The sequence below is a fragment of the Schistocerca gregaria genome, chromosome 3 (genome assembly GCF_023897955.1).
Source record: "Schistocerca gregaria isolate iqSchGreg1 chromosome 3, iqSchGreg1.2, whole genome shotgun sequence".
Taxonomy (NCBI): Eukaryota; Metazoa; Arthropoda; class Insecta; order Orthoptera; family Acrididae; genus Schistocerca; species Schistocerca gregaria.
This window is the reverse complement of record NC_064922.1, coordinates 894808393-894832999: the sequence shown is the minus strand read 5'-3', so window position 1 is coordinate 894832999 and position 24607 is coordinate 894808393. Positions and strand designations below refer to the sequence as shown.

General features: G+C 40.1%; 1 protein-coding gene across 8 annotated transcripts in view; it reads right to left on the bottom strand.

Annotated features, from left to right (window-relative positions):
* The window catches only part of LOC126355143 (WASH complex subunit 5), a 165418-nt gene that overhangs the window by 27188 nt on the left and 113623 nt on the right, over window positions 1–24607 (bottom strand). For all 8 annotated transcript variants that reach the window (XM_050005334.1, XM_050005336.1, XM_050005335.1 and 5 more), the window contains 4 exons: window positions 20077–20384; window positions 19825–19987; window positions 16413–16515; window positions 8764–8947 (listed from right to left, as the gene is read on the bottom strand). In XM_050005334.1, the coding sequence (XP_049861291.1) occupies window positions 8764–8947; window positions 16413–16515; window positions 19825–19987; window positions 20077–20384 (758 nt within the window). The remainder of the gene's footprint in view (window positions 1–8763; window positions 8948–16412; window positions 16516–19824; window positions 19988–20076; window positions 20385–24607) is intronic.

Below are 24607 nucleotides of genomic sequence, written 5' to 3'. Positions count from 1 at the left end.
CAACTGACTGCAAAAGTGCCATTTTGTTCAAACTACCTTGACGATATTGTCACCTCCAGTCGTACACCAGAGGAACACACTGCCAATTTGCTTACTTTCTTTTTAGCGTTGTCAGAAGTAAGACTCCAGTGAAGTGTGATTGTTTTCAAACTGACCATACTTAGTTCACGTGATAAACAGTCAGGGTGTGCACCCCTCCAATCTCATCTGCTTGCAATCCATGACCTGCCTGTTCCTTGCAATGTGTCTGAACTGCAGTCAGTATTAGGCAAGATGACATACTACATTCGGTTCATACCAAATGCCATGTAGATCACAGCTCCATGTGTTCAAGCATTATTTGTATGGTCACAAGTTCTATTTAGTAACAGATCACAAGCCTTTGCAGTCCTAGCTTCATCCATCAACTACGTTCCTACATGCACTGCTAAAAATTGCAATGCTGAGTTTTGTTGCTTTCACAGTATCAGTCTGAAATTGTGTACAGATCTACAGTAAATCATGGCAATGCAGACGCCCTATCTCGCCTTCCGATTGGCCCAGACTCTGATTTTGATGCATCTACTGCCAAATCGATGTGCAGGACTATGAATTGCTGGAATCTTTTCCCTTGCACTACAGAAAAATTCTGCAGGCATCGGAAGCGGACCCAGATGTAAAGATTTTGTTGCATGAAATTCACACGTCTTGGCCTCATTCATTGAATAGTACCCAAAACTCAGCTGTGCACAGATATTTTGCACGTCGGCATTGCCTTTAAGTTCAACAAGATGTGCTTCTAGTTCAAAATGACAATGAACAATCCCATGGGCTTATTCCCAAAGTGTTGCAGAAGGGTGTGTTGCGACTGCTCCATCAAGAACATTGGCGAATCATTATGCACTAAACAGTTAGCTCGTCAGGGCACTTAACAGATGATGACACAGTGTCACACATGTGTGGAGAACTAATCTGCTCCACCATAGACATTCTCAGCTTGGCCAAATACTCAATTGCCATGGCAACAAGTGAACTCAAACTATGCAGGACTATTTTGGAACACTTGTTGGCCCATAGTGGTAGACTATTTTAGCAAGTTCCATTTGAGATGCCTATGAACTCTACCACATTACGTAGCACCATTCAAGCATTGTCCTCTGTATTTTCCATAGAAGGTTTGTCAGAAGTACTTATGTCGGACAACGGACCACAATTCACTTCACGTGACTTTTAACAGTTTTGTGCATGAAATGACCTTAGTCACCTAACAAGTACTCCATTTCACCCACAGTCCAATGGAGAAGCAGAATGCTTCATACACACTTTCAAGTAACAGATGGCCAAGCTTCACACCACCCACACACACGGGCAGGCACTGCAACTCTGTCTTGCCTCCTATTGCTCCCAACCACAAGACGCACCATCACTGGCAGAACTTCTGCAAGGCTGACGCCATTGGATGCTGCTACACTTGCTACACCCACTGTGGCATCTGGCACCACCAATGCTCCGCAAGTATCACTTTGCGATCTTGTTCTCTTCTGGGTTTATGGCAACTGTGGGCACTGTAAGTGAGATGTGATCCAGCAATGCATCGGCTCATATGCATACTTAACTGCAGGTCCCGATGGTTTGCAGCACTGCCACGAGAACCAAATTTGTGCATGTAGATTGCCCCTTGATTCTGCTGCCTTTCTTTCCCAAGATTCACGGCCTCATGGGATAACGCGGCTTTCACAGCCACCCGCCGGTGCTACCGGGGCACCCCAGGAGGAGCAGATGGAGGATGTGCCTTTGCCCCTGCCGTCCCCACTCGCCGACACTGTGGACCTGGACCCGCCATCACAGTTGCTGTCATCACTCCAGCAAACGCTCTCAGGCCTGGATGTGTGTCCTGGCAGAAGGTTTCCGGAGGACATTCCTGTTGCCTCACAAGCCAGATAGCAGAGAACGGCCGGAAGTATGCCATCCTCCACAGACACAGTTCCAGGCCTGTCTCGACATCCAACATCCTGTCTCTCTCTTCGTCGTTATTCGCAACCTCACTACACGACAACTGTGTGGCATTTGGGGCAGGAGGAATGTACTGGTATAAGCTGGCGCCAGCACACTATGCAGCATAGAGGGCTCAAGAAGATCGATCGATACCAGTGACAGACTCTCTTGAAATGCACCGCCAATGCCCTCTCGGCTGCCAGTATTTAGGTAGCCGCCATGAACCGGAGGGCCAGTTAGTTCAAGCCTGTTATGCTAGTTAGTTTGAATTAGTTCGAGTCTGTATGCCGTGTAAGTTCCAGCAAGTCACCAAACAGAGCTGCAGTCACAGCCTCTAGCACAGAGACAGGCAGCACATGGCGAATATAAGAGTGTTCATACTGAAAATTGTACTTCAGCCAAAGCGAGGCTAAAGTGGACTATATAGGAGAGCTTGTACCACAGCACATGGAAGCCAAAGTTAAGTAGGTCTTTGTTTATGAATAAAGAACCTAATTAATAATTGCATGCAGTTTGTGTTATACAACAAGGATACCGGCTACGAACCAACATACTCTCTGTGCTTCACATGGTACAGCTCGAAAGAGACAACGAGACAACATTGAAGCTGGTTACGAGGATTCAACACTTCTGAATCACAAAATGTGGATTCTCATTCACCCAAATGCGCCAATTTTGCTTATTGATGAACCCATCCAAATGAAAGTGGGCTTTGGTGCAAAACCGAAACACTAATTGCCATCATGCCCCACGGCCAACTGCTCAGTTTGAACGTGCTAATGCAAGTCATGATGATTTTATTTTATGTAGTTCAATAATTGTCATCCTGTATAAACTACCTACAAACTGATGGAAGAAAATCAGGGGGTGTAACACACAAAATGGAATTACATGTATAAGGAAGATTAAGTATTCCATAAATTATCACTAGGATTCCTGGGCACAAAATGCAATGTAGACAACGATATAAGAAAAATTATGCTTTTATCAACAATGATGATCATGTCTTCCATTTCGAATCACACATGTTCTAGTTAAAATCAATTATTACCAAATTTGCTTACACAGAGAGACTATTGCAATTAACTTACAAGACTCAGGTTAAGATATGTGCAGCACTAGACATGTTGGGTAGCTAAATGTCAAACTTTCAAGAAAGACATAACAACAAGAACTTGCTGATAAAATTAGAAAACACAAACCTTGAGACCAGAAAGAGATTCATGAAAAGGTACGTCCATAGCACAGCTCTAAATATGGACAAAGGGGATACAGAAATGAAGCAATTAGGCACCTTTGAAATTTTGTGTTACAGTAGACTTTTGAAGATAGATGGATGGTCTGAGTATGAAGTCACTATATTTTGCAACAAATCAATGAGGGAAAAAAGGTCTAATAAAGAACAAAATGATTCGTAAAACGGAAAAGGCAACCAGTTTCCTATAGAGGATTGTCACTTTGCACACCAATATCCATAAAAGAAAACACTTAACACCAGCTTTTGAGCTCTTGTTCTTTTTCTAGTAAGAATGCACACATTGACACACATCACACTGACACCAAAACGTACACACACACACACACACACACACACACACACAGACGAGCTAGCAGTAAGATTCGCTACCGCTGTGGTGAGCGTATACATTTGGGTGTTGTGTGTGAATGTGTGCTCTCTTACTAGAAAAAGAACAAGAGCTCGAAAGAAATTGTTAACTGTTTTCTATTATGGATTTCGGTGTGCAATGCATCATTTCTCTGTTGGCATGGGGTAGCCTTTCCCTTATTTTTATATATTTTTTTCACCCAAAAATTTCCATTATTGTTATAAAGAACATAATGAAATGAAGAGACAGAATGGTTGGGCACATATTACAACATAACTTTGGTGCTGGAAACTGTTACTAAAGGAATGGTCGAAGGAAAGGACAGCAGGGGCAGTCTTGAAGTGAGTACAAAAGGCAGGCTGTTGATGATGTGGGATTAAGCAGTTATGATGAACTGAAGAGGATAGCTGGCAATTAACAGGAATGGAGAATGGCATCAAACCAACAATATAACAACACCCTCCCCCATTTCCTCTCCACTCCTCCTCCCGTCTCTCTCAGCTCTATGGCGTTTTTCAAAGGCAATGCACTTGTGTACAGATAGGTGACATCATTAGAAACTTGTTACAAAATGCAGAATGATTTCTATCTGGATCAGCACTTGGTGTAGGCACGATTCATGGTTTCCAGATCACAGAAGACTGCGAAATTCACTAATTAGAATAAACTTGGACCTCGTGCTACATTACAGCTCAATCTGTCACCAAAAGCAAAATTCTTGCGCGTGGAGGGGGGGGGCAATATCTCACTCTAGCCAAAAGTTTACATCCCGTACCTCCTTTCCATTTCATAACTGAACACTACATAACACCAAAGCTAACTACAAGGTAAGTTCTATAGCTATACCAATGTCATAATCCTGACACTGCCAAAACAAATCATACTAAAATACACCTTTTGAAAAGATTTTTAACGTGATGTGTTAGCTTAACTGCTGGCTTAAATCTTTATTTATTTATTTTGTTCCAAACTTGAGAATTTTAAAGTTTTATCAATGATCAGTCCTCAGCATTTATTAGTTCAGGGATGAAGCAGTGATGTTTTCATGATGTAGTGGGTCTTGTACTTTGACTGACGGACAGAAGAAAACTGTGTAGCTGCCATCTTGTTTTAAATGTTTGTGAAGCTAACATATGGTATTTTAAAAACAAAGATTCCAAGACTTACCAAGCGGGAAAGCGCCGGCAGACAGGCACAATGAACAAAACACACAAACACACACACAGAATTACTAGCTTTCGCAACCGATGGTTGCTTCTTCAGGAAGGAGAGGGAAAGATGGAAGGATGTGGGTTTTAAGGGAGAGGGTAAGGAGTCATTCCAATCCCAGGAGCGGAAAGACTTCCCTTAGGGGGAAAAAAAAGGACAGGTGTACACTCACACACACACACACACACACACACACACACACACACACACACACACACACACATATCCATTGTGGCAGTGTATGTGCGGCTGGATATGTGTGTGTGTGTGTGTGTGTGTGTGTGTGTGTGTGTGTGTGTGTGTGTGTGTGCGCGCGCGCGCGCGAGTGTACACCTGTCCTTTTTTTTCCCCCTAAGGGAAGTCTTTCCGCTCCCGGGATTGGAATGACTCCTTACCCTCTCCCTTAAAACCCACATCCTTTCGTCTTTCCCTCTCCTTCCTGAAGAAGCAACCATCGGCTGAGAAAGCTAGTAATTCTGTGTGTGTGTTTTGTTCATTGTGCCTGTCTGCCGGCGCTTTCCCGCTTGGTAAGTCTTGGAATCTTTGTTTTTAATATATTTTTCCCATGTGGAAGTTTCTTTCTATTTTATTTATAACATATGGTATTTGTTGGTATAAGAAACTATGTAATTTAAGTCACATACCACATTAAAGATTTCACCAAAAGTTGTTATTTTTAGTGCAATTTGTTGTGCTAAAGTGTTGGAACCATATAGTAGAAGTCTAGTTATTGACAGATTAGAGAAACACATGGACTTTCAAATCTCTCTTTGGTAATGGAGTTACTGGTTACTGGAGTTGCCAACGGCCTTGCCACAATGATAGCACTGGTTCCCTTCAGATCACTGAAGTTAAGCACTGTCAGGTATGGCTTGCACTTGGATGAGTCACTGTACTGGTCTGCCAAGTGCTGTTGACAAGCAGGCTGCACTCAGCCACTGTGAGGCCAATTGAGGAGCTATCCAATTCAGAAGTAGTGGCACTGGTCACAAAAACTGACAATGGTTAGTGGAGCAGTGTGCTGACCAAATGCCCCTCCATATTCGCATCCAGTGATGCCTAAGGGCTAAGGATGACATGGCGGCCCATCGGTACCGTTGAGCCTTCAAGTCCTGTTCAGACAGTGTTTGTTTTTGTTTGGTTATTGGAACTACAAGTTTTCATTGCCTACTGTTGATATGTGAATGAATTATTTCTTATGCTGGTCATCAAATGTGGGGTGTCATAAAAAGAGCGTCTTTCTCCCTTCATGTTCTAACAACAATTTAACTGGTGTGGTTCTCAGTCTGTGCCTCCATCCCACAAAGTATGAGCCTTGGTCAGTCACATTCTTTCACAACCAACCAAATTTCTGTGAAGATTTTGATAATATCAGAAAATATATGAGTAAAATGCACGGCTACCAATGGTCAGTTCGAAAAATAATGTGGTAATAACTGTTTAAAATTTGAAAAGATGTCATTAATCATCAACCAATCCAATTTGCTAACCATGCTGTATGTATGAAACCATGTCCTCAAATCCAGTATCCCAATCAGCAGAGCTATTGTACGTTAAATTTGCAATTGTGACATCTCAGCCATAGACAAATAACAATTTTATCAGTTTCTCATAACCGTTGCATCTTCTTCTTTAAAACATTGTATATTTCTCAATTATTTATCCCACTTTTTATTTCTACATATTTCAACATACATCTGTCAGGTAGACACTAATGTAAGAATAAAGCAAGATGACTAAAAACTGCATGCCTGAGTAATATAGTACAATAAATTTAGTGGAAAGTTTTCCATCTTGCCCCATGTTTTCCACTCAATGGCATACTGATTTGGCTTAACAGTACATAAAGAATGTCTTTTTTTTTTAAGTATCAGAGTCCAATATTTTTAAATATAAGCTTGTGTTTTAACCTGTATTCTACAACATTTTGGTTGCTGCTTATTCGTGACAGGCACTTTCCTTGCCAAGTAATAATTTTGCACGGAGGCTAAAGATTTGAATATTTTCACATTTCACCCTATTTTCCAACAAGTGAATAATTTTAAGTAATCTAATTACTTAATTTTCAAATGAGATCTGCCTTGGAGATTCTGCTATCAGTGGATCTGTTTCTGGCTCTCATGTAGGACAACAGTGGAATCAGTTTCTTTTCTGTCAGGAGAGAGTTTTCCTGTTTTGATGTATCATTATTACATCTATGTGGCAATTTTCTATTCATTGACAGTTGTAAGGATTGTTTCATACCTCTCAGCATCCTTAGGAAATGTAATGATCAAGGTAATGTCTTCCTTCTGTTATTTCTGCAATTTATTATGCTACATATGATCCCTTTTGTAAGAACCTAGATAAAAATCAGTGTAAATGATGATAATCACATTCACCAAATATTTTATCCAGCAGTGTAGCTTATCCATAACTTCCATGTGCTGCTGTCGCAGCTAATAACAACAATCTGTAGGAGTGTTGTGACTATATATTTAGACTGTGGTAATGGGAAATGTTTGACATGCTTATTTCCTATACTGACTCCTAAAACTCTCATTACATGGTGACATTTATAGCACCATATTCTAGTGCACTATAGTGAGGCATTTACAAACTTATTCCTACAGTGGACATAACTGCCAATGTCAGAAATAAATAAAAAATAAAAAAACCGCTATCTAAAACACAATCAAAACATTAATAAACAACATCAATCGATGGCACATCAAAGCATAACAGAGATATATAGAGACAGGGATTTGACAGCAAAGTTTAGCCATCCTGTTAATCCCCTTTTAATGTAAGCAGCAGAAAATGACAATCATGTGGAAATTGGTAGGACACACTTATGCTGAATGGACAGAGCCTTTGAGTGACCCATAAGACTGTATTCCATAGAAGTCAAACTTGTACTACATATAGCTAACTGGCTTTTCAAGGTGCAGCCTAAAGAATGGCTCCTGCCTATTTGAAAAAACATCACTCAATAATCACAGTTCCAAAAAAAAAAAAAAATAAATAAATAAATAAATAAAATAAAAAAATAATAATTTGACTGTTAGTTAAATCTCTGTGGAAAATATTTGAAAAGTATCTGATAATTTCAATTCTGGAATAAATTAGTGAGAAATGTAGTTTAATATATTTTTGGAGGCAGCTCCTCCTCCGAACCTTTAACTATCAGCTGTCCCTATCTGGTGTACTGATTGGCAGCTGACTCTAAACATAAATAAATGTAATGTAATCTGAGGAGTAATGGAAGAGAGAGAAAAGATTCAAAGAAGAGCTGCATGATTTGCCACAAATCTGTTTACTCAGCATGAGACTGTCACAGAAATACTCACCAAATTTCAGTGGGAGATGTTATAAGAAAGACGACATGCTTTGCAGGGGGTCTTAGCCAAAAAGAATTAAGAAACCATATTTGAAATTGAGTCCCGCAAAAATCTCACGAAATAACCACAACACAAAAATTAGAGAAATCAGAGCCCATATAGAGGGTGCCAATAGCCTTCCTTTCCAAGACTGAAGAGAAGTGGAGGAGAGGTGTGTGGTGGCTTGTATGCTACATACTCTCCGACAGTGAATTATGTAGTACAGACGCAGATGTAGATTATTTAACAATGGCAGAACAAGGGGTACAAACAAGGGATAAGTTACGTATTGGCTCTGGGTTCCATTTTCACCCAATTTTTCATTCATTACTTGTCAATAAGGACATGAACAAAACACTACATTGCACAAGCATTCATTACAGTCATCCATACAACACAGATATGCAACCTGACACTTCATAACAGGTAACAGGACTATGAGCAACAAACTTAGTAGGGGCTCCCCTTGGGCAGCAAAGTAGGATTCCTTCATTATTCCTAATGCAGAGTGACTGACTATATCTTACTTCCAATGTGTGTCAATACAAGACTGTAATAACACACATTACATGAGCAACACACCATAGGACACAATACTGTTATTATTTACTTACTCATTCATTGCTTGCAATGCTGAAGCCAAATTCTTTGACTCAAACTTGCATGAAATATTGAGTTCATAGGCTATGTGCTTCTTTATAATCTGCATCTGGCCAACCTTCAGCACCCACTCAAGGATCTGCGGCCAAACTTTTTGAGCTCGGGAAGTATACTGGGAATAGAAGCGTCCAGGATTACCTGTAACATTTAAAACCAATTCAAATCCAACTGACAACATAAGCCAGTACCTACATTCAATTATATCAAAATGCAAATATCAGTGCACAGAGGGAGAAAATTTGAACAACTTCCAGCGATCTTCTCTCATCAGAAATGTATTAGTTTTTCTTAAATATTGTTGCAGTGGGCTCTATACTATTGTTACTTCATCACACTTCGAACGTAATTATCAAAAGACAGTGAAAACATGTGAAAATATTTGTGTGAAGCCAATATTTTAAAACCCATTCAATTACCTGGGAATACACGCACAATGTATTCAACAGGCACAGATATAATTGAGGAGGGGGGGGGGGGGGAGGGTAGGGACAGCATCATAAGAATTACAATAATGGAAATTCCTTGATGGAGCAGTACTTAAAATAAGGGAAAGATAGCCACTCATCCACAATAAACTTATGCACAGAGTACAGAAACACGTAACAGAAAACAGCATTCACACTAGCTTTCAAGCACCTGCTCTTTATCTAGTGAAAGTACACGCATTCTCTCACATAACCACAGAGACACCTAAAAACACACTCACATTGGAATGCCAAGACTTATTCTTGCTACTAGAGCACAGAGTGTAGAGGGAAAAGGGATATAGGACTAGGGAGGGGGAGGTAGGATGGGGAAAAAGGAGAGGCAGGTGGAGAAGAAGAGGAAGAAATGGAGGGGACACAGTGAGAGAGAGAGATGGGAATGGCTAGAAAATGAGAGATGGCTGTGAGAGAGGGAGAGAGCATATGGACTATCAGACCAATTGTGTGATTGGATTGAAGAGTTCCTCGATAACAGAACACAGCATGTCATTCTCAATGGAGAGAAGTCTTCCGAAGTAAGAGTGATTTCAGGTGTGCCGCAGGTGACTGTCATAGGACCATTTCTATTCACAATATACATAAATGACCTTGTGGATGACATTGGAAGTTCACTGAGGATTTTTGCGGATGATGCTGTGGTATATCGAGAGGTTTTAACAATGGAAAATTGTACTGAAATGCAGGAGGATCTGCAGCGAATTGACACATCGTGCAGGGAATGGCAATTGAATCTCAATGTAGACAAGTGTAATGAGCTGCAAATACATAGAAAGAAAGATCCCATATCATTTAGCTACAGTAAAGCAGGTCAGCAACTGGAAGCAGTTAATTCCATAAATTATCTGGGAGTACGCATTAGGAGTGATTTAAAATGGAATGATCATATAAACTTGATCGTTGGTAAAGCAGATGCCAGACTGAGATTCATTGGAAGAATCCTAAGGAAATGCAATCCGAAAACAAAGGAAGTACGTTACAGTATGCTTGTTCGCCCACTGCTTGAATACTGCTCAACAGTGTGGGATCCATACCACATAGTGTTGACAGAAGAGAGAGAGAAGATCCAACGGAGAGCAGCACGCTTCGTTGCAGGATCATTCAGTAATCGCAAAGGCGTTACGGATATGATAGATAAACTCCAGTGGAAGACTCTGCAGGAGAGATGCTCAGTAGTTCGGTACGGGCTTTTGTTGAAGTTTCGAGGAGAAACCTTCACCGATGAGTCAAGCAGTATATTGCTCCCTCCTATGTATATCTCGCGAAGAGACCATGAGGATAAAATCAGAGAGATTAGAGCCCGCACAGAGGCATACCAACAGTCCTTCTTCGCACAAACAATATGATACTGGAATAGAAGGGAGAACCGATAGAGGTACTCAAGGTACCCTCCGCAACACACTGTCAGGTGGCTTGCAGAGTATGGACGTAGATGTAGAGAAAGAGAGAGAGTGTGTGTGTGGGGGGGGGGGGGGGGGGGGGATCCTGCTTGTGGAGGGGAGAAGGGTGGTGGGAAAGGTAGTTCACAAGCTGGACATGGGAGAAGTGGTGTGGACAGAAGAGAGAAAGGAAATGGTAATTTGAGGCAGTGAGAACAGGTTAATGGAGGTTTAGGGCAGGGGGTTGGAAGAATGCAGGAGATGCTGGAGAAAGAATTCCCATCTATATAGATGAGAGAAACTCATGCTGAAAGGGAGTACCCAAATGACCCACATAGTAAAGCAGCTGTTGAAGTCATTTGTGTTGTGGCGTGCAGCACAGCCATTCATGCACGTAGATAGTTGGTTACTTGTCATGCTCACATACAAGCTGTACAATAATTGCAGCATAGATGATTTATAACATGGCTGCTTTCACATGTGGCTCTGCTTTTTAATGGGTAGGGAATGTCTGTGGCCAGACTGCAGTAGGAGATGGTGGGTGGGTGTATGGGACAGGTCTTGCAAATGGCCCAACCACAGGGTAATGACCCATGGGGTGCAGGATTCGGAGTAGGATTCGAATAGAGATGGACAAGAATATTGTGTAGGGTGGGTGGGCAGTGAAGCACTACTGGGTAGAATTTTGGGTAGTAGAATATTCTTCATCTCAAGAAACAAAGAGAAGTAACTCAAGCCCTAGTGGATGATGTGCTTGAGCTTTTCAAGACCAGAGTGAGTCTGGGTGGACAGGCGGGTGCTGACAGGAGGCTCATTGACAAGTTTTCTGGTGTCTGACAAGCAGCTGGCACAGCAGATTTATTTATGGATGAGCTGGATAGGATACTGTCTGTCAGTAAAGGCTCTGGTAAGGTTATCAGTATATTTTTGCCACTCCTGCTGTTGGTAGTCAGTGCAATTGATATGGACAGATGTACTTACTTAGCCGTCTGAGTGGGGCATTGACATCTAAGAAGGTGGCTCAGTGAATTAAGAAGGACCAGGTGAAGCAGATTTGGGAGTAGGTGTTGAGGTTATCAAGGAAAGAGCAAAGGTCCTTGTTGTGAGTCCAGATCATGAAAATGTCATCTATGAATATGAAGCAGACAGGATGTTTATACTGTTACTTGGATAGGAATGATTCCTCCAGATGGCTCATAAATAAGTTGGCACAGGTTTGTGTCAAGTGAGTACCAATGGCAGTACCATGGATTTGTTTTTAGATTTGGCCTTCAAAAGTGAAATAATTGTGGGCCAGGATGAGGAGGGCTAGGAGGATTAGGAAGACAGGTGGGTTTGGTATCAGGAGGACAATGGGAAAGATACTGTTCCATCGCTATTGGCACATGGATTGTTGGTGTGAAGGACATCACACTCACAGTGACCAACAGGGAGTCTGACAGGAACTGTGGAGAGCCAGAGAAGAAAGTGAGCAGTGTCTTGAGTGTAGGATGGGAGATTACAGACTACTATTGGAAGGTGTTACTCAAAAACGGCAAAGTTCATTCTGTGGGGACATTTTATTCAGCCACAATGAGACGACCAGAAGTGAGGAGTTTTGGGAGTAGATAAAATCTAGGAGTGCAGGGGTGTTACTGGTATGAGGAAGGAGGTGGATTCAGTTGCCAGGTTTCATAAGGCCTTGAGGAGCTGCTTGAGATCACGTTGGATTTCTGCGATGGGACCATTGTTGTAAGGCTTGTACGCAGAGGCAGAGGCCCTCAGCCACAGTCACTATGATTCAGGACCACTATAGTGAAGTCTTTGCTCTTTCCTCAATAACCTCATCATACTCTCAAATCCACTTTACCTGGTCCTTCTCAATTCATTGAGTCATCTCAGTGATTTGGCTGAAACTTTGTGAGTAGTAGCCAGTAGATGCCCCTTTCAAGTTCCTACAGTGTCATTCCTGATTCAGCCATACGACAAGGTAAAACACTTTAAAAATTTTCCATGAGCATTAGGAATGTTAGTGGTGACATCAATAGTGACGAGCAGGGCACTGTGTGGTAAAGGGTCAGGAACTGTGGAGAGTCGCTCAAGGAAATGGTTGGTATCTTTTATGTAGGAGGATAGGTTCCGGGTAATAGATTGAAGGTGTTGGTATACAAGAGCAGAGATCCCCTCAGTGGGGGCACAGTAACTGGCCGCAATGGGGCATCCTGGGTGGTTGGGTTTATGGACTTTAGGAAGCATGTAAAAGGTGGGAGTGCGGGGAGTGGTAGGGATAAGTAGAGAGATGGACTCTGGGGAGAGGTTCAGGAATGGGCCTAAGGATTTGAGTAGTGGCTGGAGATCCTGCTGGATTACTGGAAGGGGATCACTGTGGCATGGTTTGTAGGTGGAAGTATCTGACAGCTGGCAGAGTCCTTCTGCCATGTAATCCTTGCAGTTCAAAACAACGGTGGTGGATGCTTTGTCAGCAGGTAGGATTATAAGGTCGGGATCAGTTTTTAGATTGTGGACTGTGGTTCTTTCTGTGCATGTAAGGTTAGATTTCATGTTGAGGGACTTGGGGAATGATGTTGAGGCGAGGTTTGAGGTTAAGAAATTCTGGAAAGTTAACAGGGGGTGGTTTGGAGGCAGGATCACAGTTGGATGGAGGAGTGAACTGAGTTAGGCAAGGTCAATATTGGTCTTTGGGTGAGTCTGATTGGTCAGGGTGGTAGCGAAAAAGTGTTTCCACAGTAGGGACTGGGAGAAGGAGAAGAGGTCTTTAACTAGTCCAGCATGGTTGAATTTGGGAGTGGGGCAAAAGATGAGGCTTTTAGAGAGGACTAATATTTCTGTGGAACTAAGGCTTCTGGAGGAAAGGTTAATAACTGTGTTGCGGATCTGTTTCTCTCTGTGGTGTCACCGCCAGACACCACACTTGCTAGGTGGTAGCCTTTAAATCGGCAGCGGTCCGGTAGAATACGTTGGACCCGCGTGTCGCCACTATCAGTGATTGCAGACCGAGTGCCGCCACACGGCAGGTCTAGAGAGACTTCCTAGCACTCGCCCCAGTTGTACAGCTGACTTTGCTAGCGATGGTTCACTGCCTACTTACGTTCTCATTTGCCGAGACAATAGTTTAGCATAGCCTTCAGCTACGTCATTTGCTACGACCTAGCAAGGCGCCATTATCAGTTGCTATTGATGTTGTGAATCATGTACCGTTAAGACCGATGTTCATAATTAATGGATTAAAGTTAAGTATTCCACCAGCTACGTCCGTTTTTCTAAATTCTAAGTTCCTTCTCCTGTTCCAGACCTCAAGCCAGCCTGCATGAGCTAAATCGCGTGCCTTTCGGCTTCCTCTAGTAACACAGTGTTGGCTCTCCTGCCAACCACAAAACACACAATGTGTAGGAGGCTTGGAGACAGCTGGCTGTTGCCTGGAGAGCACACAGGATATGAATGTGGGACGCAGAAGTAACTGGTGCACAGGATGGGAACGTGATAGACACACTGGCACTGGTGAAGTTCAGATTAATCAGAACAGTGTAATTTATGAAGAAAACACTATGACTGATGGAATGGTAACAAAAAGGTTGTACTAATATCCATGATGAACTACAAATTTGTCTTCACTGAAGACTTGTTGCAGGAAGTTGGTGTAAAAGTTCAAGAAAACAGTTGCATTTTTATCCCTTTTTAACGAGTATAGCAATTTAAAATGAAATACAGAAACTGATGTTTCACAATTGCAGTAATACATATACAACAACATATCATGAAGAGTAAAACAGTTCATATGTGTCTAAGGAATATTTTATTTTCCATATTTCGTTCAAAATGAAATATATAAACATTTAACAGCAATGATAAAGTAACATGCCTCTTGCCTTCACCCATGTCTCCACCCTAACAACAACTGGAATCTGAAAATCAGTACACATGTAACAGCATGCATTACCTAATGTGTTCCATGATGCTGTGCATAAAAACAAGATTCTTCTGGGCTGATACCTCGGGTTCTATTGGTGATAGAAAGGGACAGCCCTTGGAGGCTAGGAACGATTTGTATATTCAAGAGAAGGATCATTTTAGTGTCACTGTCCTACAGTACAGGCTCAAATTATGAATATTATGCACTTCCTTCTGCTTAGGCAAATGGAGAAAATCATTTGGTTCTTTTAGCATTTGATGTGGTCTACAGTGAAAGTTAATGGCTTGTGGAGACACCATTAGTTTGTGGGTGGTTCCTTAGGAAACCCGAAAATAGTTTTGTGGCTTCCAAGACGGCTATGCACAGCAACCAGCTGAAATGTTTACAATATATTTTTATTATTATGATCTCAAACAACCTCAGGAATTTTATTGATATCTTTATCCATTTCTGAAATACAGAGGTTCAAAATTACCCTATCTGTGCATGTAATATATGCACACAATATCTATTGTGGCAAAATGTAGTTCATGAACTGGAGCAGCACACAAAATTATGCTGTAAAGTGTGTGTATTATCATCAGATCGGTTCTGCGAACCCCATGTTGTAGTACTGAGGCACACCCAAAATTTATGTGCGCGCATAAAATCCAGTTTGAGATGTAAAATTAATTTCGTGTTATTTCAGTTTCAAATAAGTAAACTACCAAAACGTTACTGACCCATATAGTACCAGGGAAAAGAAGGAAACCAGTGAAAAAGTGCTGCTATCAGAGCATAGAGAAGGTAGAAATGCTCCTGTTTAACAGCCTGACAGAAGAGTGGGGTACCATGTGCCTTGTTCTACGTTCCTCAGCAATTTTAAAAGTTTTCTCAAAAATTTTAGCATGTGAACACATGTTTGCACCTTTTTATGCTGAGAGAAGAAGACAGTGATATTGGGAAAGAAACAGAAATGTAAGAATCTAGTAAGCAGTGGTTGTGGTACAAAAAGAGCAAAAGAAACAACAGCAATGTGAAAGCAAAAAGGGGGCACAGAGGCAGTGAAAAATAGTTGACAGGGGCAGAACAGTGCTGAAGGAGAGAGTGCCAGAGGGAAAGGAATAAAGAGACAGAGAAAATAGAAGTGCTTGAGAGCCAGTGATAACGAGAGACTGTCTTTGACAATCAAAATGAGCGAAAGAGATAGAGAGAGCATGAGATGAGACAGCAGCAGTGGGAAGGAATGAATTAGATAGTAGCAGTAAGAGGGAGACAGTGACCAGTGACAGTGAGAGGAGTAAGTAGTATTAGGTCAAAATGAAGGAGACTGTGGTGGTGAGACAGGAGACAGTGACAGTGACAGTTACAGTTACAGAGACACAAATAGTTAATGACAATGAGATGGGCTGAGTGAGTGAGAATGAGGATGTGTGAGTGGATGAATATGAGTGACGTGACTTACAGTGATGGACTAGTAGGTTTGAGTGAGCTACAGATAGGGGAGTGTGAGAGGTAAGCTGCACACTAAAAATACGGTGAATATGTTTGCATGCCAAAATTTTTGGGAAATTTTTTAAAGGATCTGAGGAAGGTAGAATGAGGTGGCTGGTACTTCACTTTTCAGTTAGGTTCTTTTAAACAGGAGCATATTCAGCTTTTATGTGCTCAAATAGTAGCATCTTCCTGTTTGTTTTGTATGAATTGCTGCACATATACAAATGTAACAATCACAAAAACATCTAAAACACAAAAAGCATCTAAACCTGCACACTTGTTCAAAATTGCAGATAATTAAAACAGCATATTTCTTTACAATAAATAATGTGTAATCATTTGTGTGTTTTACTTACTGACTGTATCAGTGTTTGGTGACAACCCTTTGGACACCACACTAAACACATCAAGCCACCCTTTGTCTTTTAGAATGCCTCTCTGCAGCGAATTAACAAAATTCTGAAACAAGAAAGTTCTAACTATAGTATTGTGCTAAATAAAATTCCTATGCAGTTACAACATGTACTAGGCATAATATGCAAGTCTGCTATATGTTATTTGCACTGACGTACTAACTAAACAGAACAACATTTCAAAACATATGCAATAAAATCTTGTAGCTGACATTATTTCAATATCAAATTTTATCTGCAATACTTTGAAAAACTTTCCCAGAGACAAATGCTAATAACCTATTTGTAATAATATGCTTTGGTGTCATAGCTTGATGGTGGTTTGGAAGGCAAAGATTAAGAGGTGCTGCCTATAATGAAAATGGCCGAATAAACTTGAAAGAAGCTGAAGAGAAATGTGTTTCTCTTCTGTTCTGTTCTGTGATACACTTTGGATATCTTGTTCTATTAATAAGAGGTCTGTACACCCAATTCGTAATTGTTACATAGAACAAACAAGTACAAAAGAGTTCTTTAAAAAGTCATTATGTCACTTAATAGTGTTAATACTAAAAAGATCTTTTACAGCCTTTGACCCTTTGCAGACAAAAAAGAAGTCACATAGCAAGAGTTGGTGGCCCTGCATATCACATCCACTGCAGCAACAAAATTCAAGAAAGGCGACCATATAAGAAGATAATCAAGGTAAAAGTTATCATAGAATCAATCTTTCCTTCTCATCCTATATGGTGAGTCTACCCTGACACACGGTTCTGGGTGATTTTCCCGAAATCTACCCCTTTTCATAGACATCTCCAGTCCTTTATATCGGTTGGGTTTTATATATCTACTTTAGAGGAGGTTAACTAATATAAGGTGTTAAGTAGGTACTGTCAGTGGTTAAGTACAAAGGTACTTATAATCAAATACGTATGTTTCACAGTGATGAAATACTGTGAGCAACCACTGACAACAGACTAACAAATAAAAGACTAATTGCCACTGCTGACTGACGTGTTGTTACTCAATCTATTTTTTCTACACATAGCGGTGGTATGGGAATGACCTATACCACTTCTTTTGCGTATAATGATAAAGAATGGGGCACCCACATCACAAAGATGACAATGTATGTACACAGTACCTGTCAGAAAGATAAGATGTAAGTGCAGTTCTTACAAATGTAGGGAACTATAATCATCAGCATGTATCTGCTAATTGTAAATAGAGACTTACACCTTGATTATCTCAATAAATTTGAGAACATAGTGCTGTTACAAACAACAATTTAATGACAGCATAAAACTGATTAACTTTGAGTAAATGTAATGAATTAATGATCAAGCCTCGTCAAGCACGACAATTCTCTTATGGGTTTTCTTTCTCTATGAAAATCTAAAAATGTATTACAAAGTAGTTGGATGGCAATAGTAGTTTAAGAAAACGAGACAGAATAAGGAAACAAAATTGGTAAAAAAGCATTTAATCCTTTGGCTAAGTAAGCATAAATATATGCTAAACACACAACCAAAAGGGAAATGAAATCTTTATTAAGCTTAGGAATCACAAAGCAAAATGACTGACTTAAGATGTACCATTATACACGTTCTGTTATGGGGAGAAATGAAATTGAATTCAGTCCTACAAGACATTAATTTTAGTAGTGACAAGAATTTATCAGAAGGTGGAGGATTGTAATCAGTTAAGTAAGTTATTTTATATGACATCTTTCATCTTACTGGGGGGATCTATGATGCAACAGGTTGTTCCACCTTTTCCTCACAATCAGAAGAAAAACATTTACATAAAAATATTTTTGAGTAGTTAGCATGCAGAGAAATTTTCTTGAACATGCACCAGTTAGATTAATGCACAGAGTTGGAGCAAGATGTGCAAGTACAGAATGTAACCAAGTGCGCGACACCAACTGAGCATCTCCACCTGTTGTGAAGGGATCACTTATGCTCTTGTTTTACGGCCTGGTGGTGTTTTGGTAGGCAGAGAACAAGAGGCACTGCCTACAATGACAACAACCACAAACAGTTGAAAGAAGCTAAAGAGAAATGTCCCTATGTTGTTCTGATTAATAAGAGACCAATGTTGTAATTGTTACAAAGAACAACCAAACATAAAAGAGTTCTTTAAAGAGTCATTACGTCATTTAGTTGAGCACCTGCACTGAAGAAGTACTGTGAGAGTTACACAAAGTGAACCAGTGATAGAACTGAACTGTCAACAAGTGAGCCTGTAGTATCACACCTTGCACAGTGTCGAAAGAACACAAAATCCAGCTGATGCCTAAATGGCGGAGCACCTTCAATATGCACTATATGAGCGCTGTCCCCAAAGAAGCCCACAGGCTGGGTGGCACCCTTAGTTACAGGCTCTTCTTGTCCTTTGGGTTGTAATTTCTGAATGGCAGAAGCAACAGAACCACTGGGTACTGTTTCTCATGGAAATATGTTTTAAAATACATTTTTAAGGCATGGACTATTTAAAAGCTTGTGGTCATGTTTCTTATTGAAATATGTTTCAAAATACTAATTTTAAGGCATGCACTTTTTCACATCCATATCTGGACAGTCTCTTTGGCATATCTGGACAGTCTCTTTGGTTAAGTATCGTACTCCTTAAAGGGTGTCCCATCACATTTTTCTACGCACTGCCTTCACCTCAGTTGAAGTACTGCTCTGGAAGAGTGTTCTGCAACATGCCACCTTGTTATTACACTTCATTAGACACAGGACTCTTTCAGACCTTGCACTACAAAATATTGGGTTACATTTTTTCACTACTTAAGATGAATAACTGAATAAACTAGCTATGAAACTGACCTGTATAATGACACTCCTCCTTTTACCATAGTATCTAAATTCAATAGAGGTTAAATGGTTGAAAATGGACTTAAGATCCTGACTTAATTCATTATTTTGTATTCGGTGATCAACATTAAATTAAAATGAAATGAGACTATCAATTAGACAAACCACTGCTTAAGCAGAGTGTTTTGTAAACATGGATACTGCTTACATAGTCATGTTACAGCCTATTCTCAACAGTTTTACAATTTAGCTTTCTTTCTCTCTTTTCTGAGATATAAGAAAGGACCTTTCCCACAAGGGTAGGTCCATATAAACAAATTATTTTTTTAATCAAAAACTTGCACTGTGAAAAATGGAAATACATTAGTGAAATATTTTACATCTTTAGCACTCACATTCAGCCACACAATATCAAACAATACAGAAATCAAATATCAAAAGACAAATGCTAAGTGCATTATATTTTGTGATTTGTCATCCATCTAATAAATACGATTAATTAATGGCCACAGATCATCAGCAGATAGTATTCATAGGCTTCCAGTAAACAGTACCTGTAGTTCTGTAACTATCATAAATGACAAGAGTCTGTCTAATCCAGTCAGTCCCGCAGTTCCTACAGAACGTGTTATTTTGGAAAAACTTTTGATATTCATGATTTCATTGTGTGTTTTCATGTCATACCATGCTGTTTTCTGTTCTATGTAAACTGTAGACCTGAAAAAAATCAAAAGCAAAAGTGAATTAAAATTATTATTATAATTAAAACAGAGTTATTATTTATCGAATTCTCTTTAACTACTTACTTAGGGTCTGTCACGCGCAAAAGTTCTCTTGCTAGCCTGCCTATAAAATTGACAGATGTGTTATCAGCAGGAGGAAAGCGAGGAATAGGAATTGTCCTGCTTTGATACACACTTTGCCAGTCTTGCACTTTATTCCTCAAAAAGCTGTTGCACTCTTGTTCCACATTGTAACTTATTATCCGAGATACTTCTTCATGCCATATTTTTAACCCATATATGTTAACATAATCTTGAATGTATTCAAAAGATCGACGATATCCATCCATTATCTTTTCCAGACTTTCTAGTTTAGTCATAAGTTCACTTGTCTGTAAAAAAATTACATGTATAAATATTAGTATACATACAAATATTAGTATACATACAATATTAGTATACATACTAACACAAATATCTAAAAGTCTCTTGTAATTAGAGTTTACGCAAAAATGGTATCACAATGTATGAAACTTTGACATCTTGCTTTACATTTATACACTTGTACTCACAAATAGATGGCTAACAACAACACATTTTTATTCTTCAACATCAAAAAGAGTCAATGAGAGACTTAGTACTTTTGAGTGACAGAATCCTGAAAGCTCCTTAAAATATATTGTATTACCAACTGAAAATTTGCTTCAATACTTTTTTAACATTTGTGCACAGAAACTGTCTTCTGATTGTTTGAGATTGCACGTTATTACAGATTCAAAAAATACTTGTGTAGTTATCGTCAATTAACACTGAAAAGGGAAGCTCACACACCACTTGACAACAATGTATGGATGTCCACCATATTGCATGGACAAGGGACTTCAGTTCAAGATATATATGAGAAAAATTGCCACCACAGCTAAATCTGGAGAATTCTTTATTCTTTCACATGACTAGTTTTGGTAGTACATTACCACCATCCTCAGGCCCCACCCCTGCTAAAAGTGTATTTGATTTCCTTGGTGCAATTACTGTGGGATCCATGTTACTAGCACACATGGGCTACCTTTCATCAGGAGTCTACAATCGGTGTGCATTGGAGACAACACGGTGTCGAGTATAGACTCCTGATGAAAGCTAGCCCATGTGTGCTAGTAACACGGATTCCACAGTAAACTCACCAAGGAAATCAAATACTCTTTTGGGAGGAGTGGGGCCCAAGGATGGCGGTAATGTGCTGCCGAAACTAGTTGTGTGATACAATAAAGACATTGAAACTACCTGGCAGATTAAAACTGTGTGCCTGACCGAGACTCGAACTCGCGACCTTTGCCTTTCGCGGGCAAGTGCTCTACCATCTGAGCTACCGAAGCACGACTCACGCCCGGTCCTCACAGCTTTACTTCTGCCAGTATCTCTTCTCCTACCTTCCAAACTTTACAGAAGCTCTCCTGCAAACCTTGCAGAACTAGCACTCCTGAAAGAAAGGATGCTGCGGAGACATGGCTTAGCCAAAGCCTGGGTGATGTTTCCAGAATGAGATTTTCACTCTGCAGCGGAGTGTGCGCTGATATGAAACTTTCTGGCAGTTTTAATGTGACAGAATTGCAACCCTTCTGCAAATTACTGCAGATTTCAATGCTGGTCCATCAACAAGTGTTAGTGTGCAAACAATTTAATGAAACATCATCAATATGGGCTTTCGGAGCCAAAAGGTCCACTCGTGTACCCTTGATGACTGCATGACACAAAAGCTTCACGCCTCACCTGGGTCCTTCAACACCAACATCAGACTGTTGATGACAAACATGCTGCCTGGTTGGAAGAGTCTCGTTTCAAATTGTATTGAGCAAATGGATGCGTACAGGTATCAAAACAACCTCATGAATCCATGGACCCTGCATATCAGCAGGGGACTGTTCAAGCTGATGGAGGCTCTGTAATGGAGTGGTGCGTGTGCAGCTGGAATGATATGGGGCCCCTGATATGTCTAGATATGACTCTGACAGGTGACACTTATGTAAGCATCCTGTCTGATCACCAGCATACATTCATGTCCATTGTGCATTCCGACATACTTGGGCAATTCCAGCAGGACAACGTGACACCACCCACGTCGAAAATTGCTACAGAGTGGCTCAAGGAACACTCTTCTAAGTTTAAACACTTCCAATGGCTACCAAACTCCCCAGACATGAACATCATTGAGCATATCTGAGATAAATTACAACATGCTGTTCAGAAGAGATCCGCATTCCCTCATCCTCTTACGAATTTATGGACAGTCCTGGAGGAGTCATGGTGTCAGCTCCCTCCAGTACTACTTCAGACATTAGTCGAGTCCATACCATGTTGTGTTGTGGCACTTCTGTGTGCTTCTGGGGGACCTATGCGATATTAGGCAGGTGTACCAGTTTCTTTGGTTCTTCAGTGTACATGGTATATATGAGGTTGGTTTGAAAAGTTCTCGGAACAGAATACGAGAAAAGTCACTGAAACTTCATTTATTTTTCAATGTAGACTCCTTGTAGATTAATGCACTTGGTCCAATAATGTTCCAGTGCCTTGATCCCATCTTGAAAATGAGTTTCCTCCAGGCCTGCAAAATAGTTGTCAACTCCAGCTATCAATTATTTGTTTGAAGTGAATCTTCGTCCACCAAGAAAAATTCAGTTTTGGGAAGAGATGGGAGTCTGACGGAGCCATATCAGGTGAATAAGACAGGTGTGGCAACAATTCATACCATAGTTCATGTAATTTTGCCAAGACGGCGACGGCACATGTGCGGGCGCCCATCTAGAAGATAATTTTTTCATTTCTAATTCTTCAGTTACAATTTGATATAGCCTCTCAAATGACATCTGGCAAGCACGAGCAATTTCACACAGTTTCAATCGGTGACCCTCCATAACCATTTTGATCACTTTTGCAATGATTTCTTGAGTAGTAGTACATCTTGGCCGACCACTACATGGATCGTCATCTAAGCTCATCCGACCAAATTTAAATTTATCTGTCCACTTGGCAACAGTTGAATATGAAGAACCAAAGTCTGCCAGTGTATTCTGGAAATTGGCACGGATGTCCTTTGCTTGCATATCTTTCTTTACGAAATTCTTAGTCACTGCTCGAATCTTGATTTTTCACATCTTCGCAAATCACTATGCAGGAACAACAGAGCCATGTCACCACCACAGCTCTCCTCCAAGAGCACTGATGTGGCACGTGTTTACAGGCAACAGTTCAATGAATATCGTGAACAACTCGTTGCGCTAGTGCTGCCCTCTCGTGGTGATTCTGAGAACTTTTCAAACCACCCTCATACTAATTTGTCCTTTTTTAATTGTATTTTTGTTGCAAATTCACTATAAGGGAACATAACTTTCAAATTTGTAGCTGTGTCTGCTGCACTTAGAAAACAGAAATGTCTTTCAACTGCAGTCAAACACCACACCATTTCTGCTTACAAATTTCTGAGTTCACTTCCTGAGATTATGGCTGGTGCCGGTGCTTCAGACGTGCTTCCCTGTTGAGAGTTGGATACTTGTGCTGTCACTAACGAGTCTCTGCCTTATAGGAAAAATATATATTTTGGAACAATGTACCTTGTACATGCTTGTCGGATAAATTCAATAAAAATTATGTTTTCTAAAATATCTCACCAATAACACTATTTTCTGCAATGCTCTCCTGTTTTAAGGAAGACTACTGGAAAAATATCAAGATACTGCTTGTGCCGATTTGATTTAGTATCACTCCAGAGGGCGGTTCCTCTCATCGATCCTACATCTATACTTTTATGGCACCCTCTACAATACACAGAGGTTTCAGATTTTGGATCAGCTTGAACCCAAGGATACTTCAACTCATAAAGTAGATTATATCCATAATTTTAGTAAGTGTATAATCTATAGCAAACTCAGTTTATTGGTGTTTGTTGCCAGTGTGAAGGCATCTAATTGATTAAATATAGTATTTTATTTATTTTAAACAGTTCAAAATAATCGGATTTTTTTATCTTTCCATGGATAAAAACTCTTTTGTTTTAAATGCATAAAGCATCCCTACACTGTGTATCAGCTTCAAAAAATTAATTCAATGATTTCTCCCTCCATGTCTACTATTATTACATGAGCATTTTAATTTGCATTAAAACATTCTTAAAAATCAATACATAAGGCAATGAGAAATTAAAAGCTATCAAATTTCCTAACATTAATTTTGCACACTACAACACAACTTTTGTAACATAATTAGCAATACACTTAACCCTAAATTTTGTTTAAACTCAAACAATATTCTATAAGTTATCTTTTTTTTTTCAGTAAACAGCTATCAATCAACTAAGTCCAGCTGGGGAAAAAAGGACTATGGACTACACGCATGACGACTTGACCTGGTGTTTACACATGTTTAACATACCATGATTATGTTAAGTGCACATAGCTTTTGTACTGCATACTGCAGCAGGAGCTATCACCAGTCTCATAATCGAAGTTTACCAAGAATGAAGAACATTAAGCAAAACACTATAATTAATCTGATGTGTTGCACTGTCTTTGTAGAAGTGATGTCATAAAGTATTGCCTACATAATAAATTTAACTCCTCTTCAA